Below are 25,609 nucleotides of genomic sequence, written 5' to 3' on the forward strand. Positions count from 1 at the left end.
CATTATTGATTAATATTTATTGTTTCATCGTCAAACAGATCAATGGGATGTTTGAGATTATATTAACAGTGTTGGATTGGTTACAGAACAAATTTAAATATGCAAGCTCAGGTGCACCATCCAACAGTACGTCAGCCAGAATGTTGTCAGGACCATGGTGTCTGTTGTAGAAACAAGGAACTGCAGATGCTTGTTTGCACAAAAGGACATTAACTGCTGGAATAACTCAGCAGGTCAGGCACCATCTCTGGAGAACATGAATATGTGATGTTTCAGATCGAAATTACACCTCTCCGTGTTCTCCAGAGATGCTGCTTGATTACTCCAGCACTTTGTGACCTCGCATGGTGTTTCTTAAAATATATCTATGAATAAAAGATTATAATGATAATCAGCAGGTAAGACAGTATCTGTGAAGAGAGAAAATGAGTTAATTTTTCAGATTGATGTCCTTCCCAGAGATGCACAAGCATAAAACTGTAATTGCTCAACATCTTGTTGTCAGGATTATGGCTTTACTGTCAATAATTCAATGAGACAAATAAATTCATAGATAAATTATTTTTGATTAGTACAGGCTTCAGAGATTATGGGGAGAAGGCAGGAGAATGGGGTTAGGAGAGAGCTATTTCTCTCTCCTAACCCCATTCTCCTGCCTTCTCCCCATAATTATTCATAATCAGTCATGAATGAATGGCAGAGTAGACTTGATGGACCAAATAGCCTTTATTACAGCAATTGAGAAAAAAATCCTGAGTCGCTATAAGTATCTACCATATCTGCAAACCCAAATGAAATATACATTCAAGTTCAAGTGAGTTTATTGTCATGTGTCCCTGTATAGGACAATGAAATTCTTGCTTATATACATTCAGGACTACAAACGAGAAAATGCAAATGCTGGAAATCTAAAACCAAAAACCAAGCATATAACAATATTTGAAATAACATTTGTGTAGTTTGCCTTGCTTCTGCAAACTTTCCAACACTATTTAACTTCCAGGTGCACATTCAAGTACATTTAAAGGTCTTCCTCAACCAGGTTGCCATGTTTTTAATTAATTTCATGCATTTTCATTGTATTTTTTTTCATTTTGTTCTCTCTACTGTGCCATTCCATCAAAAGACACATTACTGTGGTGTTTTCCACCAGAAACCCAGTTTGGCTTTCTTTATCTGCTCGCTGACCTGCTGAGAATTTCCAGCTTTTTTTTGGTTTTAAGCTATCCAATTTCTACGCTTTAAAAAAAAAATTGCACGTATATTTAATTATTGATTTCGTAAGAATCTGCAATGAAAGAAAAGTGTGATGCAAACGCACAGAGGATGCTGGAAATCTGAAATAAATACAGAACACATTGTAAACACAAAGTGGGTTTTGCCAGAACTGAGAAGAACAGATAACATTTTGAGACACTTAATCTGAAAAGTAAAAAACATTGAATAGTTTTACATTACAATACACTGAATTATTAACTTTTCCTCTATACAAAATGCCTCCTTAGTTTGCTCAACATTTCTCAAACATTCTAGTTTTACAACAGTGTAATCCCTCAACAGGTCTGGCAATAACACTGGGTGAGAAGAGTTAATATTTCAACACTTAACCTGAGAAACAGCTGAAAATATTATCAATATTAACCTGAAACATTAATCCTTTCTCTCTTTCTCCACAATGCTCCCTTAACCAACTCAAAGATTCCCAAATTCTATAACAGTTTCAAAATTAACAAATTTAAAGCGCAACCCTTTTCTCTTCTAAGGATTTTACAGAGATTCCCTGTGTTTCCACTCGAACAAACATACTATAGAACATTTCCTGACTGGTTGCATCATGGCTTGGTAGGGCAATTCCAATCTACAGGAGCGCAAGAGGCTGCAGAGAGTGGTAGGCTCAGCTGGGTCTACCACAGATGCAGCCCTCTCCTTCATTGAAAACATCCACGTGACGGGCTGCCTCAAGAAGTCGGCGTCTATCAAGGTTCCCCCAAGAACTGGGCTATGCCCTCTCCTCACTGCTACCATCAGGGAGGAACCTGCAGTTTCGCATCACCAAGATTAGGAACAGCTAGTTTCCTACAACTACCATGTTCATAAACCAACCACAAATGCCATTCAGCAACAGAACACCACAGTCCACCTCAGGACAAATCATGTAGTTGTTTAATAGTCTCTAATAATGTTTTTGGCCTATCTTTTTATTTTGCAGTCTTCTTTCTTTCAGAATTTTTGTGTGATTTATGTATAATTAGTTTTTGTCTGAGTCTTTGCGCCTGTGATGCTGCTGCAACCAATATTTACATTGTACTTTTATCCAGTGTTTTTATTTTGTAGACAAAAATGTGCCAGTATGTATGATTAATAAACATGCATGGCCAGAAAATAAAATAATGACTTTAAAACTGTTGGAGGTGCCAGTACTCCATATGCAACATCATAAAGAAAACATTGCCTGTACATCACCATACTTGAGTAAATTAAAAGACTCAAAGTCAACCTCAACTCAGTAAGAGCCCATAAGCAAATGACCAAGTGTAGGCTAGGCAAGTATTTCACCAAACACTTTTGCTTCGTCTGCCAAGGCCTACTGGATCACTCAGTTGCCATTTGGTTGTATTATGGCTTCGTACAGCAATTCCAACATAACAGGAATGCAAGAGGCTGACCATTTTAACTCTCCTTCCTCATACCAACATTTCCATCCTGAGCCCCCCCCATTACAAGAGTGGGATCACACACAAACTGGAGGAACGGCATGTTATATTCTGCTTGGTTAACTTACAATCCTACAGTTTGAAAACTGAATGATCCGAATTTAACTAATAGCCCCCCTCCATTGTCTGTGCTCCTACATCAATGCACATCCATTTCTTTATCTGTATCTCTCCCCCCCCACCCCAAAACATTTATATCCTTATTTGGCTTTACATTTCAGCCCTCACCTTATCTGACACTTTTCTCTTCTTTCCACTTCCAGTCTTTGTCACTTTCCCCACCCATCTGCCAACCAAACCCTCCCACACCTCCATGCTTTGTCCTGCGCCCAACCCATTTCCAGCTCTCTTCCCCCTTCCTACCGCTTTTCCAACCCCTACCACCCCACCTTTTAATCTCCGTTCCATCTCCAGTCTTTGTCACTTTCTCCACCCATCTGCCAATCCATCCCTCCCTTGCCTATCACCATTTGCCAGGTGTTGTCCTGCACATACATTCCCCCAACCCCCCTGCTTTCTTCCCCCTTCCTTCATATTTTCCAGCTTCCCTACTACAACTAGTCTGAAGCTATGATCTTTGGTCTGAAGCAGAATCCTGACCTGAAGCATCACCACCAAAGATCATAGAGGAGCTCCTCTATGATCTTTGCCCACCACCACCAGCCCCTGCCTGACCCACTGAGTTTCTCCAATACTCTGATGTAGTCCAGTCCTCCAGACTTCCGGTGCACGTTAGTGAGCTCAGCGCGTCGTGTTGACGCGGGACGTCAGTCAGGGGCCGGTCGGGTCGGGTCGGTTCATCCGCGATGTCGGGCAGCAGCAGAAGCCGAACCCGAACCCGGGCCTCGAGCTCGAGCGCCAGCGCCAGCTCCCCTCACCCGTTGCCCAGCACGTCCAACGGCACAGGAGGGGGGCAGCAGCAGCAGCAGCAGCGCGGCCGCTTCAACTCGGCCATGTCGGACTGCGCCTCGGTGGACGACGAGGATCTGGGCGGCGGCGGCGGCGGCATCGGCGGCATCCCATACGGGGCCCGGGACGATGACCCGAACTGCCGCAGGATGCTGCGGCACCAGTACCGGGAACTCATCAACAGCGTCCAGCGTGAGTGAGCGGCCTGTCGGCGCCGCCCTCTTACTCTCTTTGTTACTGACTCCTCTCAGGGTGTGGAATTCTTCGCCACAGAAAGCTGTGGAGGCAAAGTCAGTGGATATTTTAAAGGCAGAGATAGATAGATTCTTGATTAGTACGGGTGTCAGAGGTTATGGGGTTAGGAGGGAGAGATAGATCATCCATGATTGATGGGCCTGGATGGCCTAATTCATTCCTATCTCTTATGATCTCTTTACTAGAGCTTTGTCTGCCCCCATCTCAGTGCCAAGGATGGACCTGGCTTTTCGGGAGGAGAGAAGGAAGAGGGACTAACTACATTGAATACTTTTGTAACTTTGTTGGCACCCTTTACTTGGTGGCTCTTTCATACGTACTGTATGCAAAACAAATAATTTCATTGTACCAAGTAGACATGACAATAAAGTATCAAACAATCATTGAAAGGAAAACACTGGCACTTCAGCCAGGCGCACACACCAGAAAGTAAACAAAAGCAACGTGGAATCAGTAAGGTTGTTGGATAGTCGGTGTTTTGGTTCAGGATGTTTCTTCAGACTGATTGGAGTCGGGGACAGAAAGCTGTAAAAAGAAATATTGGGGTGGGATACAGCCTGGCAAGTGAAGATGAATTCAGGTTTGGGGATTGTTTGATAGATGGTGGAGTAAGTGACAATGGCCACAGAAGAAAAGTAGGCAAAGGGAGCTCGGATAGGAGAGAAGAGTACGCATGAACTGTAAAGTCAGGGAGGGATATGGGTGGAAGGGTCCTGACCCAGATCCTCATCTGTCCATTCCGTCCACAGATGCTGCCTGATCCTCCTGAGTTCCATCAGGATTTTGTGTTTTGCTCAAAATTCCAGGATCTGCAGTTCTTTCTGTCTCACTAACGTCTTTCCTGGCTTTAATACCAGTATTTATCAGGGTTATTTGGAAGCTACTTTGTATGAATATCATGTTCCAGTTCTAAACGTATTCCCATGTTTGGAAATCCAAAAATGTTCCATTTGATCTGGTTCAGTTGGATTGCTTCAGTCCAACACTAATGGTGATTTTGTGATTGGCTTTCAAGCCATTCAGTTTGATTTCAACTGCCATGGCTTGCTTTATTATCCTTACACATGTTTTTTTTTCCTTACAAAATGGTCCAAGGGGCCAATGTTCAGCTACATATTGGGCATATCAATCTTCCTGTGCTAATGCATTTCTCATAAATCTGTGCAACCCAGCATTCTACAATGACCATATGTTGCTTGGACTCAAAATAGAAAATGCTAGAAGCACCCATCAGACCAGGCAGCATCTGTGGAAAGAAAATGGGTAATGTTTCATGTGGGACACTTAGTAAGATCCTTCCTGGTGTTTCTGATTTTTCTGTTTTGTGCAAGTTTCATTTGCTCAATTTTATTCATTTTCATCTGCTGTATTTTCAATGTGTAATTTGCACCTTGGATCTCTGTTATACTGGGTTTTATACATTATATTGCCTGTGGGGAAGCAGATGTGGAGATCTCTTCAAATGACGTTTTTATCTTCAGATTTTTATTCTGCTGTGACCACGTCTCCATTTTCTTGAGTGTTATAGTCACAAATGGATCTGGATTTTTTTTTAAGTAGTCTCCCCATTTACTCATTTTCTCTCCACTCAATATTTCAGAGAATCGGGAAGACATGATCAGACCCAACAGTAATAAATTAACGGAAGCACTGGAGGAAGCTAATAAGTTGTTTTCCAAAGGTGAGTACCATTTCACTCAAAATATATTTGAATGAAATTATCGAGGAATAATGAAAACTAATACCTCCCTAGGAGTTTTGCCTTAATCCACTGGCTAAAATAGCACTCTTAACAATTTTAACTGTATGCTGCTAATTAAAACCTGTAGCTAAAAATGGTTAGGTTTTCAATCTTGTTAATTTAAGTTTTTTTAAGTATATTTTCTGCCCCTCAATTCTTTTGTGTTTATTTGATAATTTTCTACTGCCTTGCATACATGGTGACATTGCTCAGCGGTTGGGTTATGTTTTGATTTTAAACTTCCTACGAAAACTGAAATAATGCTTCACTATGTACCTTTTTCAGTACGTCAGACAAGTGAGGCAGCTCTGGACGCTCAGTTTCTTGTACTTGCAACAAACCTGGGTCAAGAGAAAGCTAATCAGCTACACACAGACATGATGGTGTTTGATCCATCAGTTTTTGCAGAGGAACTGGTAAGGTTTTTATTTCTTTGACAATGCTCAAGAGAAAATGAATGATACTGCAGACTAGGTTGCATCCAGAAGCTTATTTGTTGTTGAAATGGAAAAGTTGAAGCTTTCAAATTAATTCTGAACTTTGAAGATGAAATTGTATTCAGATGTGCTTCGTTTCATTTTGTTCAGGAGGACTGGAAGAGCTTGCTCCATAACCATGCTTTGCAATTGAAGATTTTTGGTGTAATCACTAGATAGAGGAGGAATTTCTTTAGTCTGAATGTGGTGAATCTGTGGAAATTGTTGCCACAGACATATTTTCAAGGTGGAGATTGACAGATACTGGATTAGCAAATTGTCATTAGTAAGCTATGGAGAGAAGGCAGGAGAATGGGATTGAGAGAAAAAGACGTATCAGCCATGATCGCATGGTGGAATAAACTCGATGGGCTGAATGGCCTACTTCTATGACTTATGAACTATAGGTGGAACTTTCCATTAATAGCCATAAGTCTTGACATTTATTTCATAACGTTTATGGCATAGAAAGTGCTTTATAACAAAAATTAATGCAAGAATAAGGCAATATCTTGTTTAAATTGAAAAGAGGTGTCAACTGAGAGGGACGACAGATGGCACAATGGGCTAAGTGTTTGGCTGGCAACCGGAAGGTAGCTGGTTCGAATCCCGCTTGGAGTGCATACTGTCGTTGTGTCCTTGGGCAAGACACTTCACCCACCTTTGCCTGTGTGTGAATGTGTGTGAGTGATTGGTGGTGGTCGGAGGGGCCGTAGGCGCAGATTGGCAGACACGCTTCCGTCAGTCTGCCCCAGGGCAGCTGTGGCTACAGAAGTAGCTTACCACCACCGAGTGTGACTGAGGAGTGAATGAATAATGCGATGTAAAGCGCCTTGAGTATTAGAAAGGCGCTATATAAATCCCATCCATTATTATTATTATAACTGACTTTATCTATCTCCAGATTATTGGCAGTTCAAATGCATATATTCTGGAATGTGTTTTCTAGCTAGCATATTTCTGTGGGGAAATTACCCATTAAATGTGAAATTAAAGTTAGTATGCAAAGTCTTGCATTAATTGTCAAAGAATTATTTTGTCCATTTGGATACCAGGAATGCTATTTATGCCATTATTTTGAGCTCTTCATTATCTCTATGCAGTTAACCTTCATGGGTTTGAGACGACTGGAAAATGAAGGGAGTGATGAAGATGATGAATCTGCAGGGTGGCTTCCTAAAGATACCTGGACTAAACTAGGAAATGAAGCTGGAAAATATTTTAGAAGGACTCCAGCCTTTCATTATATGTAAGTTAAACATTTTTCTCCAGTTATCTACACCAATTAATGAATTTTACACCACCACCACCACATGTTTAAATGCAGACCTCTGCTGTTTGGACTTGGACATTTCGTTAACTATTATTAATTTCATTAAACTATGTTTTGGATTAAAGCTGCTGCATGTGAGTTATTTTTGTAAAATTGATCATAACTCTGTTATTGTACAGGCTGGGATCTTTCAAAAGTGAACCTCCTGTTCCACGACCTAAAGTTGAGAGGCAGAAGAGGGTTCCAACTAAGGAAGAGCGCAGAATAATGCCCACACAGGTTTGTTTGATGGCAACTATACATAAATTGTACATATCATTATTTCATGCACAAGTTTATTCTGTTTCTACATCAAAGTTTGAATTCCCAGTTGACCAACACAAAAATGAAGAATGTTTTGTAGTGTAATTAGATTTGTGTGCTGTGCTTATCTCTTGTCTATCTTTTGAGATAACAACATGGTATTTGTGCAGGGAAGTGCATTTGTCAATTTTGCCAACGTTTCCATACTTCCTGTCATTTTCCTCACAAACTAACAAACATTTTTTTAGATAACTCCCATGTATCGGCAAGAGCAAACGCAGGCTGGGCAATCGTTTCACTGAACACCTACTCAGCCCGTCTTGGCCTACAAGATCTCCCAGTTGTCAAACATTTCAACTCCCCGTTCCCTTTCTGTCTTTTTGACCTTTCCGACCTGGGCCTCCTTCACTGCCAGAGGCCACACGCAAATGGGAGGAACAGCACCTCGTATTTCGCTGGGGCAGCTTATAACGCAGCAGTATGAATAGTGGGATTTCTCTAATTTCAAGCAACCCTTGCATTCCCTCTCTCTCGGTCCATCCCCCACCCTAGTTGTCTTGCTAATTTCACTGTTTGTATCCCTTCATTGTCACCTGTTCCACAGCCAACAATGGACCATTGTGGGCTCCGCCATTCTTGAGTCAGCGCTGGCTGTTCTGTACCTTTTCATATTTCTCGTTTTCCTCTCCCCCCAACTCAGTCTGAAGAAGATTCTGGACCCGAAATGACACCTATTCCTTTTCTCCAGAGATGCTGCTTGATCCGCTGAGTTACTCCAGCTTTTGTGTTTATTTAATATAACATTGTTTTATAAAACCTCAGTACAAAAATTAGGAAATTAAAATTCTTGCATTTAATGCTAGAGAGAGAAGAAATAATAACCCTGAAACCAGCTAGATATTTATATTTTAAAGTTGGAGGAAACTCAGCGGGTGAGGCAACATCTATGGAGCGAAGGAATAGGCGACGTTTCGGGTCGTCTGAAGAAGGGTCTCGACTCGAAACATCGCCTTTTCCTTCACTCCATAGATGCTGCCTCACCCGCTGAGTTTCTCCACCATTTTTGTCTACCTTCGATTTTTCCAGCATCTGCAGTTCTTTCTAAAACATATATTTTAAAGTTGTTAGCTTTTAAAATTTACACTGGCTCAGTAAATGTGAAAGTAAGGGGTCCTATCATGGGAATGGCATGGATGTAGCAAATAGAGCATTTAATAGTTTCATTCGTCAGTAGCTTAGCAAGGTCTTTGATTGTTTAGAACAATCCAGGGTGAACCATAAATGTCCATTCAGCCTATTAACTATTCAATCTGTTTTGTTAAATGGTAAATAAATGTTCCAGATGACTGGAGGACAGACAATGTGGTCTTCCTTTTCGGGAATGGTAGCTGGGAAACTGCTAATTAGAGACGCGTGAGCCGAAGATTATAGGGAAGTTATTTGAAAAAAAAGTCTGAGGGTTAATGGTCACTTGGAAAGATAGAGACATATCAGAGATTTGTCAAGACTGATTCTGTGGCTTATGTGGACTTCTGCAAGGTCTTTAGTAAGGTCCCACATGGGAGACTAGTGAAAAAGGTTAGGGCCCATGGGATCCAGATTGGTAAATTGGATCCAAAATTGCCCTGTCAAAATTAGTTTGTCATACGATTTAAAGTGTGATGGTAGTTTTTATGATTGGATGTCTATGATGAGAATTGGTGCTGGGTCCCTTGATGTTTTGTAATATTCATGAATGATTTGGATGAGCTTGTTAGAGGTATGTTTAGATGTGGCGAAGCTTGGCGGAGTTGTTAATAAGGTAATATCGTTGTGTTGGGGAATTCTGGCCATTAATTAGGGCACTGAATACAAGAGTAGGGATGTTATGCTCCAATTTACAAAACATTAGTCAGAGCTCTGTTGAAGTACTGCATACAGTTTTGGTCACCGTACTTTTGGCAGGATGGCTAATGCTGGAGAAGATGAAGAGAAGATCACGCTTATGTTTGGATCTGGTCTAGATGCATTGAAGAGAGAAGATGGAAAAGTTGAGTGAATGGGAAGTGGAATTAAATGGCATGCAACAGGGAACTTGGGATGGTTCTGCAAACTGGTTACCTAATTTGCACTTGATCTCGCTGATGAGGAGGGTGCATTGGGCACACCAAATGCAGTAGCTGAGGTTGGAGGGGGTGCACGTGGATCTGCCTCGCCTATAAGGGCTGCCTGGGTGTCTAAGAAGTAGTGATAGAGGAGATGTAGGTCTACTCATCTGGCCTTTTTTTTTGCCTGTTCACCAATCACCCACCTGCCTCTGCCTGTCTTCTGACTCCATCTCTCCACTGCTTCGCTACTCTGCCTATCATCTTTCGCCCTACCTCTGGTCCACTGCCCGTCTCACCTGTTCCACTCTCTTTTCAGCATCTATCGTCCTTCTACATTCTCAGTCCTGATGCATAGTCTTGACCTGAAACATTGACAGTTTATTTCCCCTACAGATGCTGGGTAGCCTGCTTAGTTCTTCCAGCTGTTTTTTTTCGTTCCTAATTCCAGCAACTATTGGCTCTTCAGTTATGATTAATTTACATCTACAGTGCCCTCCATAATGTTTGGGGCAAAGACCCATCATTTATTTATTTACCTCTGTACTCCACAATTTGAGATTTGTAATAGAAAAAAAATCACATGTGGTTAAAGTGCACATTGTCAGATTTTATTAAAGGGTGTTTTTATACATTTTGGTTTCACCATGTAGAAATTACAGCTGTTTATACATAATTCCCCCACCCCCATTCCCATTTTAGGGCAGTATGTTTGGGACACATGGCTTCACAGGTGTTTGTAATTGCTCAGGTGCATTTAATTGCCTCCTTAATGCAGGTATAAGAGAGCTCTCAGCACCTCTAGTCTTTCCTCCAGTCTTTCCATCACATTTGGAAACTTATTGCTGTTTATCAACATGAGGACCAAAGTTGTGCTAATGAAAGTCAAAGAAGCCATTATGAGACTGAGACACAAGAATAAAACTGTTAGAGACATCAGCCAAACCTTAGGCTTACCAAAATCAACTGTTCGGAACATCATTAAGAAGAAAGAGAGCCCTAGTGAGCTTACTAATCGCAAAGAGACTGGCAGGCCAAGGAAGACCTCCACAGCTGATGATAGAATAATTGTCTCTATAATAAAGAAAAATCCCCAAACACCTGTCTGACGGATCAGAAACACTCCTCAGGAGTCAGGTGTGGATTTGTCAATGACAACTGTCTGCAGAAGACTTCATGAACAAAAATCCAGAGGCTACTCTGCAAGATGCAAACCAATGGTTAGCTGCAAAAATAGAATGGCCGAGTTACAGTTTGCCAAGAAGTACTTAAAAGAGCAACCACAGATCTGGAAAAAGGGCTTGTGGACAGATGAGACGAAGATTAACTTATATCAGAGTGATGGCAAGAGCAAAATATGGTTATATCAGAGTGATGGCAAGAGCAAAATATGGAGGAGAGAAGGAACTGTCCAAGATCCAAAGCATACCACCTCATCTGTGAAACACAGTGATGGGGGTGTTATGGCCTGGGCATGTATGGCTGCTGAAGGTGCTGGCTCACTTATCTTCATTGATGATACAACTGCTGATGGTAGTAGCATAATGAATAGACACATCCTATCTGCTCAAGTTCAAACAAATGCCTCAAAACTCATTGGCCGGCAGTTCATTCTACAGCAAGACAATGATCCCAAACATACTGCTAAAGCAACAAAGGAGTTTTTCAAAGCTAAAAAATGGTAAATTCTTGAGTGGCCAAGTCAATCATCCGATCTGAACCCAATTGAGCATGACTTTTATATGTTGAAGAGAAAACTGAAGGGGACTAGCCCCCAAAACAAGTATAAGCTAAAGATGGCTGCAATACAGGTCTGGCAGAGCATCACCAGAGAAGACACCCAGCAACTGGTGATGACCATGAATCGCAGACCTCAAGCAGTCATTGCATGCAAAGGATATGCAACAAAATACTAAACATGACTAGTTTCATTTACATAACATTGCTGTGTCTGAAACATGGTGCCCTGAAATGGAGGGGGGGGGGGTTTATGTATAATGGCCTTAATTAAAATCTGACAATGTGCACTTTAACTAGATGTGATTTTTTGCTATTACAAATCTCAAATTGTGGCGTGCAGAGGCAAATAAATAAATGATGGGTGTTTGTCCCAAACATCATGGAGGACACTATGCTAATCTGGGGTAATTTTTAAGTTATATTTTGGTTTGCTGTAAATACAGTTTTTGTTTGCTTTTGGGGTAAATTTTTAGTATAATAAATACAGTCTTTAGATTCAATGTGTCAATTTGCTGTAGGTTGCTTAAGAGATTCTTCTGTAAAATCGCGACCACAGATTGATGCAATCGTAAGTGTTTTTGACATTCATACTAAGTTAAGCAATCTCTTTCCAGAATTGCCCAAGGTCTGGCTAGGGTTATCCTCGTCATTGGTTACACCAAGGACTGTGGTGCCTGCCAAATGAGCATCAGTGAACATAGCGCTATTTGGCAAAACAATAAATTAACTGAATAAAAATTGAAACAAAAATTCAAATTCTGCATCTTGGATAAACTGCTTTTCGCCCATTTATTTAACTTTTTAAGGTTATAAATCAGTTAATTTTGAGCAACCTTGTTTCATAAATTGCTATATTGTTTTTCATGTCAAGTTGAAGAAAATGGATGAATCTCACCAAGAAGCGACTGAAAAGGAAGTGGAAAGGATATTGGGACTATTGCAAGAGTACTTCAAATCTGACCGTAGGTATTTAGTTTAGTTTAGAGATACAGCGAGGAAATTGAGCCCTTTTGCCCACCGAGTCTGCACCGACCAATACCAGTTCTATCCTACACGCGTTGGGACATTTTTCTGCAGAAGCCAAATCTGCACGTCTTTGGAATGTGGGAGGAAACCGAAGAATCCAGAGAAATTCCATGCGGTTATAGGGAGAACGTACAGACAACGCCCGTAGCAGGATCGAGCCCAGGTCTTTGGCGTTGTACAGAACTCCACCACTGCGTCACTGTGCCACCTCTATTGCACATGCAGGATGTCAAATATTTGGGATGGATGAAACTAATCTCCAGTGTTAAGTACTGTTAAATAGTATGTTCTTATTATTTTAAAGTACATTTTAAATAAGAATTCGATTGCTTGTCTACCATGTGTGCAGAAATTAATTTATCTGCTAAACTTCGGTCTTTTTTCATTGACACTTCTTAGTTATTCTTAATCAGTCACTCTGTACACCTGACTCCATCCATCCTTTAATAAGAACAATTTCTTGTTATACCTTGCTGATGTTGCACAGAACTGTTTCCTCCACTAACAGAAGTGTGGGTGAACATACAGCTCTTCGGATTACGAGCGCCTGATTTGTCTATCTCCCGTACATGTGAATGAGTGTTTGGGAGGCTTCAGGCATTTTCTTCCATGTGAGAACTCAGTTCACGGCAATATTTGAATGGATTAAGCGCCCTGTTTAGTTTATGAACAGTCCTCAGTAACAGAATCCTGCCCTGACCTGGGGAGGGCCTGTATTGCACACCAGAAATGAAGCACTGAATTATCATGATGGACTCTAACTAACACCGTGCCTCCACTGTTTTGTCATGAAACCTGTTGCTGCAGCAGTTATCTACATCATCATGCTGCCTTCCATTCCTTTCAAGTTTTAAAACCGTTCTGACTTCTGATCCACTCTGGTACAACCTATAATATTCATAGCACATTGCTGTTATCAGCATTGCTTAGTTAATAGCATTTTCACCTTTTACTTTTGAAAGTTTAAGATTTCAACCCCTAGAGGTTTGAGTCTACAGGTCCAGTCTGACACTTGAGTGTGATACAGAGAAAATGGTATTGTGCTAGGTCCCATTTTGTTTTAAGTGACATGTGAAACTGAGGTACTCTGCTTTTTCTAGTGACTAACAGATCAAATTACATTATTCTGAAGAAAAGCAACCGTTTTAAAAGACTAATATTTATTGACTTGTAAGATTTGTATTTGTGGTCATTCCACTGAAATGAATCATTTCTGTTATATTTTACAGCGGAAACTCCAATCAATTTCTTTGACTTTGTAATTGATCCAAGTTCTTATTCGCGTACTGTGGAGAACATATTCCATGTCTCCTTTATTGTGAGAGTAAGTGTTATGTAAAGTTATTGGTTTGAAAGCATTCAAACTTCTTTTATACAAAGTTGTTTTATTTTCATCTTGATCTTGAACTTCTCATTTGTGCTGCAATCCCATGAATGTTTTTTTTGTGGGCTATCATTTCTGGATTTAGATAAACTTCTTGCATTTTCAGCTGATAGTTATTTTGCTTCTGATGGGAGAACCTTTAGTCTGGTTCTAGTGATGGCCAGTTGTAGCATCTGCTACATCTCTAGTTGGGATTAGTTAAGTCTGGGAATGCTTTTGAATGCTGTGTTTCATAAGGGCCTTTTTTTAATTTTTTAAAAGGTTAATTGAAAAACTTCCTGACTGCTTATAAATCCAGCAAATGACCTGCAAGCCAGTACAATTTCCAAATGGAACAACCAATACTTTGTATGTGTTTTTGTGCTTTAAGCTCTCATCCATTATAGTTAAACAATACCTTTCAAAGAAGTTTTGTATAAAATAAAATACTGGTGGGGGTCAGGCAAGGATAACAAATTCTGACCTTTATCTGAATTGAATCCGTGAAAGTGACTTTTCCAGCTCCACAGACCCACCATTTTAGGTACAAAGCTGTAATGAAAAACACAGCTTTTTATACTTTTCCAAATGGCCTGGATGTTCACCAGATTGATTCCAGGGATGGTGGGTTTAATTAAGCAGACAAGTCGTGTACTCTTCAGTTTGGAAGAGTGAGAAGTAGTCACATTGAAACAAACTATTATCGGGTTTGACAGGGTAGATGCAGAGCTGATGCTTCCTCTGGCTGGGTTGTCTGGAACCTTTCCAGAGGGGAATAAATATGTGGTATTCTCTACCCAGTAGTGCTATAGAGGTCAGTTATACAGGATGTTCCAGACCAATTGATACATTTTCAGACCTGAAGGCAGATGAAGGATTATGAGGTAGTGGAGGAAAGTTGCAATGATATCTTATTGAATGGTGGAGAAACCAGAATTGACCAAAGGGCCCACTCTTGCTTCTATTATGTTCACATGTTTCCTGTCAGTGACGTTGGAAGTACTTAGAATTTTAAAAACTGACTAAAAAAAAAACACACCGCTGAATAATGGCGAAGTAGAGGTTTCCTATCTGGGACCAGGTGAAAGAGCTAATATTCAAATCTAAAATTGAGTCGTTTTTTTACAAAAGCATAGACTAATAGAACAAAAGAATGGCTCGGTGCCAAGTCTGAATGACATTGTAAATTATATGGAACTCAATATGGAGTACAGGTTGTCTTTTCAATGGACATTAAGATGGCAGCCTGCAGTAATAATATGTGCTTCATTCAAGGCCATAAAGAAGCCAAGAATGAAAAAATAGCTGACGCTCCAGAGATAAGTAATAACTTGTTATTGGATGAGCTTGATTTGGACCCAGCTTTTCTTATATTCTGAAAGGTTGCAGAATCCTTCAGTCATGCCATATTCAGACTTGGTAGGAGTGTTTTACTGGTAAGGAAAATATATAATTGTGCTAACTGTCCTTTGTTCTGAGTGGGTGCCCGAGAAGTACTGAGCAACGTTTGTGCTCATTGTAATCTCGTCACTCCCGTCTGACGAATCAATTAAAGATTGCCATGGTTTACCTTTAACAGTTTTTGTTGCTATCTGCTTTTAAAGAAACAAACTTTGACACGGGGATGAGTCCACTTGATGGGATAAGTTACCAGTCTTCCCTTTGCTATTTTGCAGGACTTTTTATATATTTTCAATCTATCTCATTTTCAGCCTCTCTCATCTGTGTTGGAGTTGCTTTTTACAGTGTTAAGCACTGTATTCCAAAGGTTGTCAATTTTATGATTAGAATTGGATCTGATCAAGTTATTAACTACCATTTTAAATTATTTCTTTTACAGGATGGTTTTGCAGCCATTGGACTCGACCAAGATAAACTACCAATTATTGGTAAGTTGTTATTTTTTGTGATGTAAATGCAAATGCATTTGTATGTTCTTGAAAGAAATTCATATTTCTGTCTTATTTTAAAGAGCCAGTAAATGAAGGCGTGGGTAATGACAGACCACAACAACAAAGACAACAGACAGTTATTTCTTTGAGTCATGAGGAATGGAAGGCAAGTATAGTAAATAAAAGCTAAACTTTTATTCTAATGAAATTTAAAACTAACGTCTTGTTCACTGGTTTTACATTGCTTTTAAAAGCAGCTAAAGTTCCCATAGTATTATGTGCTATAATAAATTAAAGGACAACATTCTTTACTATGGTAATTGATTCTTCCATCAACTTTTTCTTGGAATTTGTAATATGCTATTTCTAACTTCAAGAACTCTAGTATCCTGCTTAAATGTTGGGAATTAAAAAATAACTTTTGAGAAAATGGCATTGAAAAAGTAGAATAGTTTAAGCATTTACAGTATTTAACCATTACAGAGATTCTTGTGCCTGGTAACCCTGAATTATTTTTTATGTCCAGTTAATAAATCTGCAAGTTGATCATTTTCGTGATTTAGTTTGGGGGATAGTTTCTCACAAAATTAGCTTAATATGTATTACCAATATTAGTTTTAACATTAATCATAGTCATCAAGTAGAATTTCAATTAAATTATATTTTAGCAAGTACACTTTTTTTTACTTTACAGGAAATAATTGATACGTTTGAAATAGCAGATGCCATGATACCACCATTAACCCACGGAGATCAATGATGCTTGATAAATTTGATGTATGTAGCCTTCTAAAATCTTTTCATTTTTCAAATGTGCAGATCAGATTACTTGCAAAAATTTAACATCATTCTGAAAGATAGATTGCATGGGTAAATTCTTCTACACGGGTCCTTCTATTAGAATATGTTTTTCCATAACATTAGTTGGAAATGATGCACATGATGAATTAAGGAACACTATTATGTGAGCAAAATTGATTGTAATGTGATTTGGTCAAAGTTACTTAAGAATTTGACAAGCCGCTGTCACTGTCTCCAAGTACCTCCTCGCAGTAACCAGACACCATTGTATCCTAAGAGAGCTGCCACTTTAACTGTGACCATTGAATTTGACAAGCAATCGCTTCCATTGACATGTGTGCATTGATAATCTGTTTAACAACGCACAATAAAGCTTACGGCACAGGATGTAACATAATTTTCATTAAGAAAAGGCACAAAGTGCTGGAATAACTCAGTGGATCAGACACCATTTCTGTTTTTGGTTGGGACCCTTCTTCAGACTGAATAAGGGTACCGACCTGAAACATCACCAAATGATGATCTCTAGATATGCTGCCTGACCCACTAAGTTACTCCAGTATGAGTGTCTTTTTTGTAAATCAGCCTTTGCAGTTTCCTTTTATCTCTGATGTTCAATAAAACAGTTTCTGAGGAGTACAACTTAGATGCACAGTCTCTTGCCCAGAGTAGGTGAATTGTGGACCAGGGGACAAAGGTTTAAGATGAAGGGGAAAAAATGTAATAGGAATCTGAGGGGTAACTTTTTCCCACAAAGGGTGGTGGGTGTATGGAACATGCTGTCAGAGGGGGTAGTTGAGGCTGGGACTGTCCCAATGTTTAAGAAACAGTTAGACAGGCACATGGGTTGGTCAGGTTTGGAGGGACATGGACCAAACACAGGCAGGTAGACAATAGACAATAGGTGCAGGAGTCGGCCATTCAATGTGATCATGGCTGATCATCCCCAATCAGTACCCCGTTCCTGCCTTCTCCCCGTGTCCCCTGACTCCGCTTTATTTAAGAGCCATATCTAGCTCTCTCTTGAAAGCATCCAGAGAACCTGCTTCCACCGCCCTCTGAGGCAGAGAATTCCACAGACTCACCACTCTCTGTGAGAAAAAGTGTTTCCTTGTCTCCGTTCTAAATGGCTTACTCCTTATTCTTAAACTGTGGACCCTGGTTCTGGACTCCCCCAACATCGGGAACATGTTTCCTGTCTCTAGCATGTCCAAGCCCTTAACAATCTTATATGTTAGGACCAGTGTAGCTGGGATATGTTGACCGGTGTGGTCATGTTGGGCTGAAGGGCCTGTTTCCATGCTGTATCACTCTATAACTATTGTGTTATAGCAGAGCTACTTATACTGTGGGCTGAAATCTGAAAATATTTAGGTGGGAGCTGAGCATGAACATGTATTATTTTGAGTACACATATTGCAAATGATTATACCATACAGTTCTAATTTAATCAAATTTGGTACTGCAATTTTGGTTGACTGCAGAATTCAAATAAAGAATAAGAAAGGCTGGCCAGGAGTTTGTTGGAATCGTCAGATCATCTGAATGTAAAAAGGCACTAGCATTTGTTTAGACAGCAAATGCACTGCACAAGGACGGAGCTGGCTAATGTTACAAATAGGGGATAAATGATTAGAACAGATTTGTAATCCCATTAGTCATCAAAATCGCAATCACTTGTTCAGTCTTGGCTTACTCTTAAATAACGAAGTAAGTGGCTAAGAAATGTTGCAGGGGTGAAGATACTATGGCATTGAACTTCCAAATGTCTTGATAGATGAAATTTCAACTAACCAAGTAGTAAATTTAAAAACTGTTGAGTTGGAGAGTGTGGGGTCAGGAGAGGTAGCATTGAGGTAAAGGTGACTACTTTCAATGTATGTGTGGAAACGTGTTTTTGATAATGTTTCCTGCTAATGTGTGAAAGATGGCAAGGATACATTCCTCAGGATGCTGAAGACAGAGGCGACATGAATTTGAAGTAATTAGTAGAAAGTTTGGAGAGAAAATGATTTTTTTCTTCCATGAAGGTGGAGGTGGTCTGGAACTCATTGCCTGAAAACATAGTAGAGATATAAATCCTCATCACATGAATGAAAGGAATTGAATGAGTATTTTAAACAAGGTCATGAGTGTATGCCTAGCCAAGTATTTTGAAAGTATGTTAGATTGTTTAGACATGATGGGCCATAGTAGCTTCCTGCATCATAGGTTTTCTATCCACCATACATAGATAAATAAGCAATTTCAGATGATTGAGTAGATAACAGAATATGCACAGACAACTGTAGTCATTGTCAAGGTGACTAGGATGATACGATCAGTTGTCAGTGTTTGAAATAGTGAAAGATGGATAGTTTGCCCTTGTTCCAATCACCAATGATGATCATTCTTTGTATTCTGGCAAGAACCAGAAGCTGGTTAAGGAGCTCCAAGAAAGAAGATCAACTTTTGGATAGTGATTTTGATGTTCAAGCACACGCAGGGGCTTAAGAAAGGGATTGAAGGAGAAGAGGGCAATTTTTCAGGAGAGGCGTGAAGTTTGAGTGATAATGACAGATTGAATTAAAAGAATACAGGGTGAAAATTATTTAGGTATGAGTTAAGAATAGACGTAGGTTGGTTGTGGGTAGGAGTGGTGGTGAGAAAGATGCAAGCTCGGGTCTGGGGATCCTTGAGGCATGTCTGGTAAGCATGGGAGGTAAGCAATGTGTGTGATATTATTTCTATCTTTAGACATATGACAATAAAACACTTTTGACCAGATTATATCTCTTATTAGTTTACATTTATTAAAACGCGATGCTTTAGTCGGCTCTGTAAATTCTGCACGTTTCCAGCACAAATCTAAGCATTATTTTGATAGTAAGTTCTAATATTGTTCAATCTTTTACGTGTAACACTAACTTTTTTCAGGTGCCTTGTACAATACCCTACAGCTATTGGAACATGGAATTTTGAAGACATGAAGATTATTTTGTATATGTGGCTTGTGAAGTTTATACAGTGAAGTCATACATTTTGTGTATTTTTATTCCTTTGACAGAAATAAATGATTCAATTATTTATATTAATTCTTTGTGAAACATTGCATTGGTGGTTCAACATTATTATGATTTGTGAATCCCCCATCTTTAACACATTTGGGGAGTAACCATTGATCAGAAGTGGCAATAAATATTTTGCAACCTGACTGCAAAAGCTTTCCATTCTACAAGGCACAGATAATGGAGGATTTGAAGAACTCAATGGGCCAAGCAGCATCCGTGGAGGCAAGAGTTACAATTATGTTTTGAGTTGAAACTGTCCATCAGAACTGAGGGAAGGGGAAAGTTTAAATATGTAGCAGTATGAGGGAGGGGTTGGACCAAGACTGGTAGGTAATAGATGGAACCAGATAGGGATGGGCAAATTGAATCAGGTAGGGGAGGTGATTGGGGGAAAGGTAAACAAAAGGAGAAGAAAACTAGGTGGACGGTGAATGGGTGGACATGAACACTAGTCGGGGTATGGATTACCTAAAATGGGAAAATTCAATATTTGTACATTTGACTAAGTCACCCAAATGAGATGTGATTTTTGCATTTGGCCTTTCCACAGGAAGAAGGCTTAACACAGACCTGATTAGTGTGGGAGGAGAGTTAAAATGATCTGCACCGGAAGCTCCAGGCAGCTGCGATCTTTTGTGGCTGATAGTGCAACATTAAGGAGTGCTGTCTGACCCAGAGTGGCTCTAGCATTTTGTGCCTTCAAGAGTGAACTAGCCACGTGTCTCTTTCAAGGTTCGCAATATCAATCTTTAACATCCTAATTTTCCTGGGCTCTGAGCAGGGTGTCATGTTCAGGTTGGTCACTGTCCATGAAGATTCAGACATTCCAGATTAAAAAAAATTATTTGAAGTGTGGAAGATGCCGATGATTTGTTTTAATGTGGAGTGGTTATTATTCATCAGCTACAGTCGGCAGCAATGTCTTTATTCAAAAGGCAGGAAAATCCAATACAATAGAAGACCAGACTCCGCAGCATGGATTTAACACATATAGACTGATGTTTGCAGACATGCATCATGTTGTCCACACCTCCCACATGTTCCCCTCCCCCCTATTCACCCCTCTCGTCCCTCCATATACCTACTTTGCCTTTTCCTCTCACTGCCAGACACTATTCCCAGGGGAACTGCCTACCATTCTGCTGTCTTAAACCACCTGGGCTGCTCCTGATATTTGCCTTTTGATCTTGTGATCGCTGCCAACCGCCTAAAGGGCCTGTCCAACTTTCACGACCTTTGCCGAGTTTGCCCTTGACTCGTATTCGCAGCATGGTCGCCACGAGGTACTAGGAAGTCTTAGGTCGCGATGCTAGTCGTAGGTACTCGTGGCATCAAGATCGCGGCAGTTTTTCTAGCCTGATGAAAAATTGTCCACGGGTAAAAAAAAAGATCGGCATGGAAAAAATCGATACTTTTTACTCGCAGGTAGGTCGTAGTAGGTCGTGATGCTAGTCGGAGGCAGTCGAAGGTAATAGCTCTGTGGTGAAAAAGGTCAGTAGAGAAAACAGTATTTAAACAGCAGAACGTCACCTCTGTCACTCCAAGGCATGTTCAGTCATAGCTGGAGTTTTTTGGAGAGGAGACTTGTTTTAGAGATGACACCAAAAAGGCAGCAGCGCAGGGGGAGGGCACAACCCTCAAAAAAGCCAGCCATGCAGGTGTTCACCCAAGAGAAGGAATGGCAGGAGGTGATGCCACTGGAGGTGATAGTGCAGGAGGAGGTAGACCTGCATGAGAGACCCCTTGGAGGAGGAGACCAGGGTGGTAGTACATGTCCCCACCACCACCACTTCCTTCACTGCCTCATGTGAAGGCAGCAAAGCAACCCTTTCTCTTGTGTCTGACACAGCATCAGAGGCAGATGCCCCATTGGTGGTGAGGGAGGGCTGGAGGAAGGTGATGCCCTACACCTTCACGAGGCAGCAGGACAGGGACCTTGAGGAATGGCTCCAGCAGAATGCAGTCCTGTACGAAAAGAAAAATGAGGGACAGGGACAAGAATGGCATGCTTGCCATCCACTGCCCTACATGTGTGCCTAAAGTTCCATCTTTTGTCAAAGCCCAGCATCACTCTTCCAGTCATCTGGTGTACTGGGACAGTCCATCACATTATCTCCATTCACTCTTTGAGACCTCTTCTTGTGCTTCCTCTTCACCCTTGCTCTTCCCCTTCTGCCTTTCTTAAAAGGCTGCTGAAGCAAAAGGGCTACTGCAAACATGAGTAAAACGTGCATGGTCGAAGTCAGTCTTCAACATAGTCATGGGAGGTCGTCAACATAGTCATGGGAGGTCTTCAACATAGTCGTAGGAGGCTGTTGACATAGTCGTAGGTCATAGGTTTTTGATCGTTTTTTAGGTCGTGAAAGTCGGACAGGCCCTTTGGTCTTTCACTTTCTCCAGGATCGCTAATAGGTCCTTGCAATTTGCCTTCCCATGCACTTTTCATCTAACAAATGAATAAAGATAACAAAGCCAATAATGCCTTACTTTTGATGAAATGCAGCTAGCAAACGCGATAATTCCCGACATTTTGGATCTTTAAATCTCCATGACAAATGTCCGCTAATGCGGCTTTTACACGGGGCGACTTGACGCAAGAGTTAACCAGAGTTCAACATCGTGGGAACCTCGTGCGATAACAGTGCGGCATTCGTGGACCACCGTGGACCACCGTAGTGCTAACGGCAGGTCATCGTGTAACTTGGTCACTCGGGAGAAAATTCAAGAAAATTGGAATTTCTCCAAGAGTGACTTGTACACTTGTGGTTGAGTATTGCAACATTATATGAACGTAGTGGCCAGTGCGATATCCGTGCGATATCCGTAATAACTCTTGCGGGTACCGTGGGAACTCCTGCGAACGGTGAACCCGGAAGCTGGACAGAGGGGACAGAAGGTGATTAAAAAAGGTGGTCTCAAAAGGACACATGGGAACATGTGTCCTTCGAGGACGTCCCACCTAATTGTCATTGTTGGATAATCTTTTTAACAGGAACACTTGCAGAGATGGCTCCCAGAAAATCTCAAAGGAAGGGGGAAAAGCGGGTCAGAGATGTTTTTGCCATGCAGGAGAATGAGGAGGAGACGCAGCAAGAGAGACAGGTGGAGAGGCAACAGGAGATGCCACAGATAACACTGCCTGTGGGCTCCTTGGAGCAGGGAGAGGGTGAGCAAGGTGCAATTCAGATTGCCTCCCCAGTAGCCGTTGTAGGAATAGCCTCTACAGACGCTTATGTAAAGGGAAGATGGCAGAAGGTAAAGCCATATAACTTCACCAGGGAACAAGAGGGGGAACTTGTAGAATGGTTCCAATTTAACGAGATTCTGTACGATAAATCCAGAGAGGATTATAGAAACAGGGAGAGGAAAAGGAACCTGCTGGAGACGAAGGCTGCCGAGTTTCCCGAGTGCTCATGTGAGTTTATATAACGATATATAAGTTCATCAAGAGGAGAACCATTTAATGTTATCCAAGATTTTAAAACATACATTGCTATTGATGTAAAAGTTCTGTGTTTGCAGTAAACTTAAACTTCTCTTATAAGTCTGTCTGTCTGCCCTGCAGCTGCAAAGTAAAAAAGTCGCAGACAGCTTTTACACCCTCTGTGTTTGAAGTTTAAAGAGCCATAAAAAGAATTATGCATGAGGGCAGGCAATTCTCACTTGTAATGCTTGCCTTTAAAAAGGCCATCTGTATTTACCAACTTGTGCTCAGGTATCCAAGAAGCACAAGAAATAGCACATTAAATGCGGAGGGCAGGCTCTATTTACTGTTCAGAACTTTTAATATAACGGAATACATCCAATGCTTGAAGTTCTATTTAATTCCACCACTCTACTGTAATGCAGATGACCAACTCATGCAATGGTTCACTAATCAGAGGACCGTCTATGGAAAGGTCACCGCACTTGGGACCAAAACAGGGTCAGCTGTCAGTCTTCTTCAGCAGAGGTCCCAAATTATTCTTTAACTCATTAAAGAGCTCGGGTGAAATTCTGACAAAGTTTTTGAATGCACTTGTATCCTCTTCGCACAGCACATTAAGCAGTTGCTCATATTGTCCAAATTGAGCTCTCCGTTGAAAGATGGGCTTCACCCAGTGAGACTTCCTCTTAATTCTCTTTTTAATTAATTTCTCCCTTCTGCCTTCAAGCAAACGTTTTCGATGCACATAGTGGGCAGCTGCATGCAGCGCGACAATGAAAAAAACCAACATCCTGTACTCGAAATTATTTCGTAAAGGCATGTCTCCAAATGAGCCGATTCAACCAAGGGAGGATATATATAGTGTGTGAAAAAAAAAGTTACATCATTTGTGTCACGTGTAGTTCACAATGTTCATTCAAGATTTAACGCGACTGCTCGGGAAACGGCCAAGTAACTCGCACGAATAACATAAATGCCGAGTACCGTGGGAACTCTTTATCTACTGCCGTTATATCGTGCGAGACTCGTGCTGGACCACGACCTCTTCACTCTGGTGACATCTTGCGTCAACTCGCCCCGTGAAAAGGGGGTTTAACAACTTCCGCTGTTTTTGCACCTTCAGCTCCCTCTTGAATTTACCTTAATATCTATCTTTTCTTTTGACTGTAAATTTAGGTAGCCGTGCCTCACGGTCACCCCGACTGGTACAGTAAATTGCAGCTCAAAAACTGGCCGTTTTCGATTTTTTTTTAACGGGTGTGAATGTGCGTGTTTTCCCATTCACTGACATGTACCGGAAGTGACGCTTGTCCCCCAGTTAAAATTTGCGGTCACGTGGGTGCGGATCTACGCTCCAGTGACCTTTCGTGAAATCACCCTTTACATTTACTGTATTTCCCTATGGAAAAAAACGAATCGACATTTTTGAAATGCATTTTAGTTAGGGCGAGACAAAATTGTATGCTCAAATATAACAGAGAAAATTAATCGCAGCTGATATCTGAAATTTTTTTTTTTGAAGGACGAGAATAGGAAATGAACAATCTTACAAGTTCCTCTTTCTCGTGCTTCACGTAATTGTATGAAGATTGTTGTCTTTAAAAAAAAAAGCAGCGCTGTATAAGCGTGCTTAAGAATCGCACGCTTTCCCAAACGTACACTATTGCTCCGAGCTGACATATGACGTGTTATATCCGTTTCTTCCCCGTAAGGACCTCTGTTCCTATGAAACGCAAGTGTTAAAAAAAAAACCATTAGAATTGAACCACTTCAATCCAACGACACGGGATGTATTCAATCGTGGAATATAAAGGTTTAAAGTCGGGTTATCATTGTGGATATTGTAACCTGGAAGATGGAAAGGCGTCCACGGGTGAGTGCGTGGTTTGTGAAAAGGTGCAGACAGCCACATCGCAGGGAGAGAGACGGGCCCTGGAGCCGCACCTTGTCACCGAGGCTTTGGAGTCTGTGTAGGCCTCTGTGTTTATCACCCTCTCATGCCAGGATGCGCCGGGCATCCTGAATATGCCCAGTCCGGGCAGTCTGAAGAAGGGTCTCGACCCCAAACCTCATCCATTCCTTCTCCATGGATGTTGCTGCCTGTCCCCGCTGAGTTACTCCCAACATGTTATGTCTATCTTCGGTGTAAACCAGCATCTGCAGTTCCTTCCTACACTGCACCGGGCATTCCCTTGCTTCAAGTCCAGAACAATAAAACGTCAACATTTCAATTCCTTGTAATTGTAGCCCTTCTTGAAACAGTAAACACCAGCGCGACGCAGGAATTTGAGCTTCACATTCGATGACTACCATTGCGTCAGGGTGGGTCGGGTTTCACTCCAGGTAAATCCGCCTAGTGTTTTAAACCCGCACCATTTGCAGGTTCTGCATAGAACATATGTTTGCTTCTACGATGCTTTTATCTCCCCACCATTATGCAAAAATACAATACAATCACCAGTTAAATACACTCAAGTCGAAAGGATTCCAGACCACCTGATAGAAAGTGGTCTCACACGTTTTGCAAAGTACTTAAGTCTCTGAAGACTCGGCGC

General features: G+C 41.0%; 2 protein-coding genes across 3 annotated transcripts in view; both read left to right on the forward strand.

Moving 5' to 3' along the window:
- Window positions 1-3,479: 3,479 nt before the first annotated feature.
- nsmce4a (NSE4 homolog A, SMC5-SMC6 complex component) lies at window positions 3,480-19,651 on the forward strand. Its single transcript, XM_033033800.1, has 11 exons — window positions 3,480-3,815; window positions 5,479-5,559; window positions 5,905-6,035; window positions 7,199-7,344; window positions 7,548-7,647; window positions 12,367-12,457; window positions 13,751-13,845; window positions 15,725-15,773; window positions 15,857-15,942; window positions 16,471-16,553; window positions 19,494-19,651. Exons 1-10 carry the CDS (start codon window positions 3,521-3,523, stop codon window positions 16,534-16,536), a joined length of 1,140 nt encoding a protein of 379 aa, XP_032889691.1. The 5' UTR covers window positions 3,480-3,520; the 3' UTR covers window positions 16,537-16,553; window positions 19,494-19,651.
- A 5,093-nt stretch (window positions 19,652-24,744) lies between these two features.
- ate1 (arginyltransferase 1) overlaps window positions 24,745-25,609 on the forward strand; it is a 153,448-nt gene continuing 152,583 nt past the window's right edge. The window contains exon 1 of one of the 2 annotated variants that reach the window (XM_033033808.1): window positions 24,745-24,927. In XM_033033808.1, coding sequence (XP_032889699.1) covers window positions 24,843-24,927 — 85 coding nt within the window. In that variant the 5' untranslated portion in view covers window positions 24,745-24,842. The remainder of the gene's footprint in view (window positions 24,928-25,609) is intronic. The other variant, XM_033033804.1, reaches the window with a different exon arrangement.

Source organism: Amblyraja radiata, chromosome 15 (genome assembly GCF_010909765.2).
Source record: "Amblyraja radiata isolate CabotCenter1 chromosome 15, sAmbRad1.1.pri, whole genome shotgun sequence".
NCBI classification, from domain to species: domain Eukaryota; kingdom Metazoa; phylum Chordata; class Chondrichthyes; order Rajiformes; family Rajidae; genus Amblyraja; species Amblyraja radiata.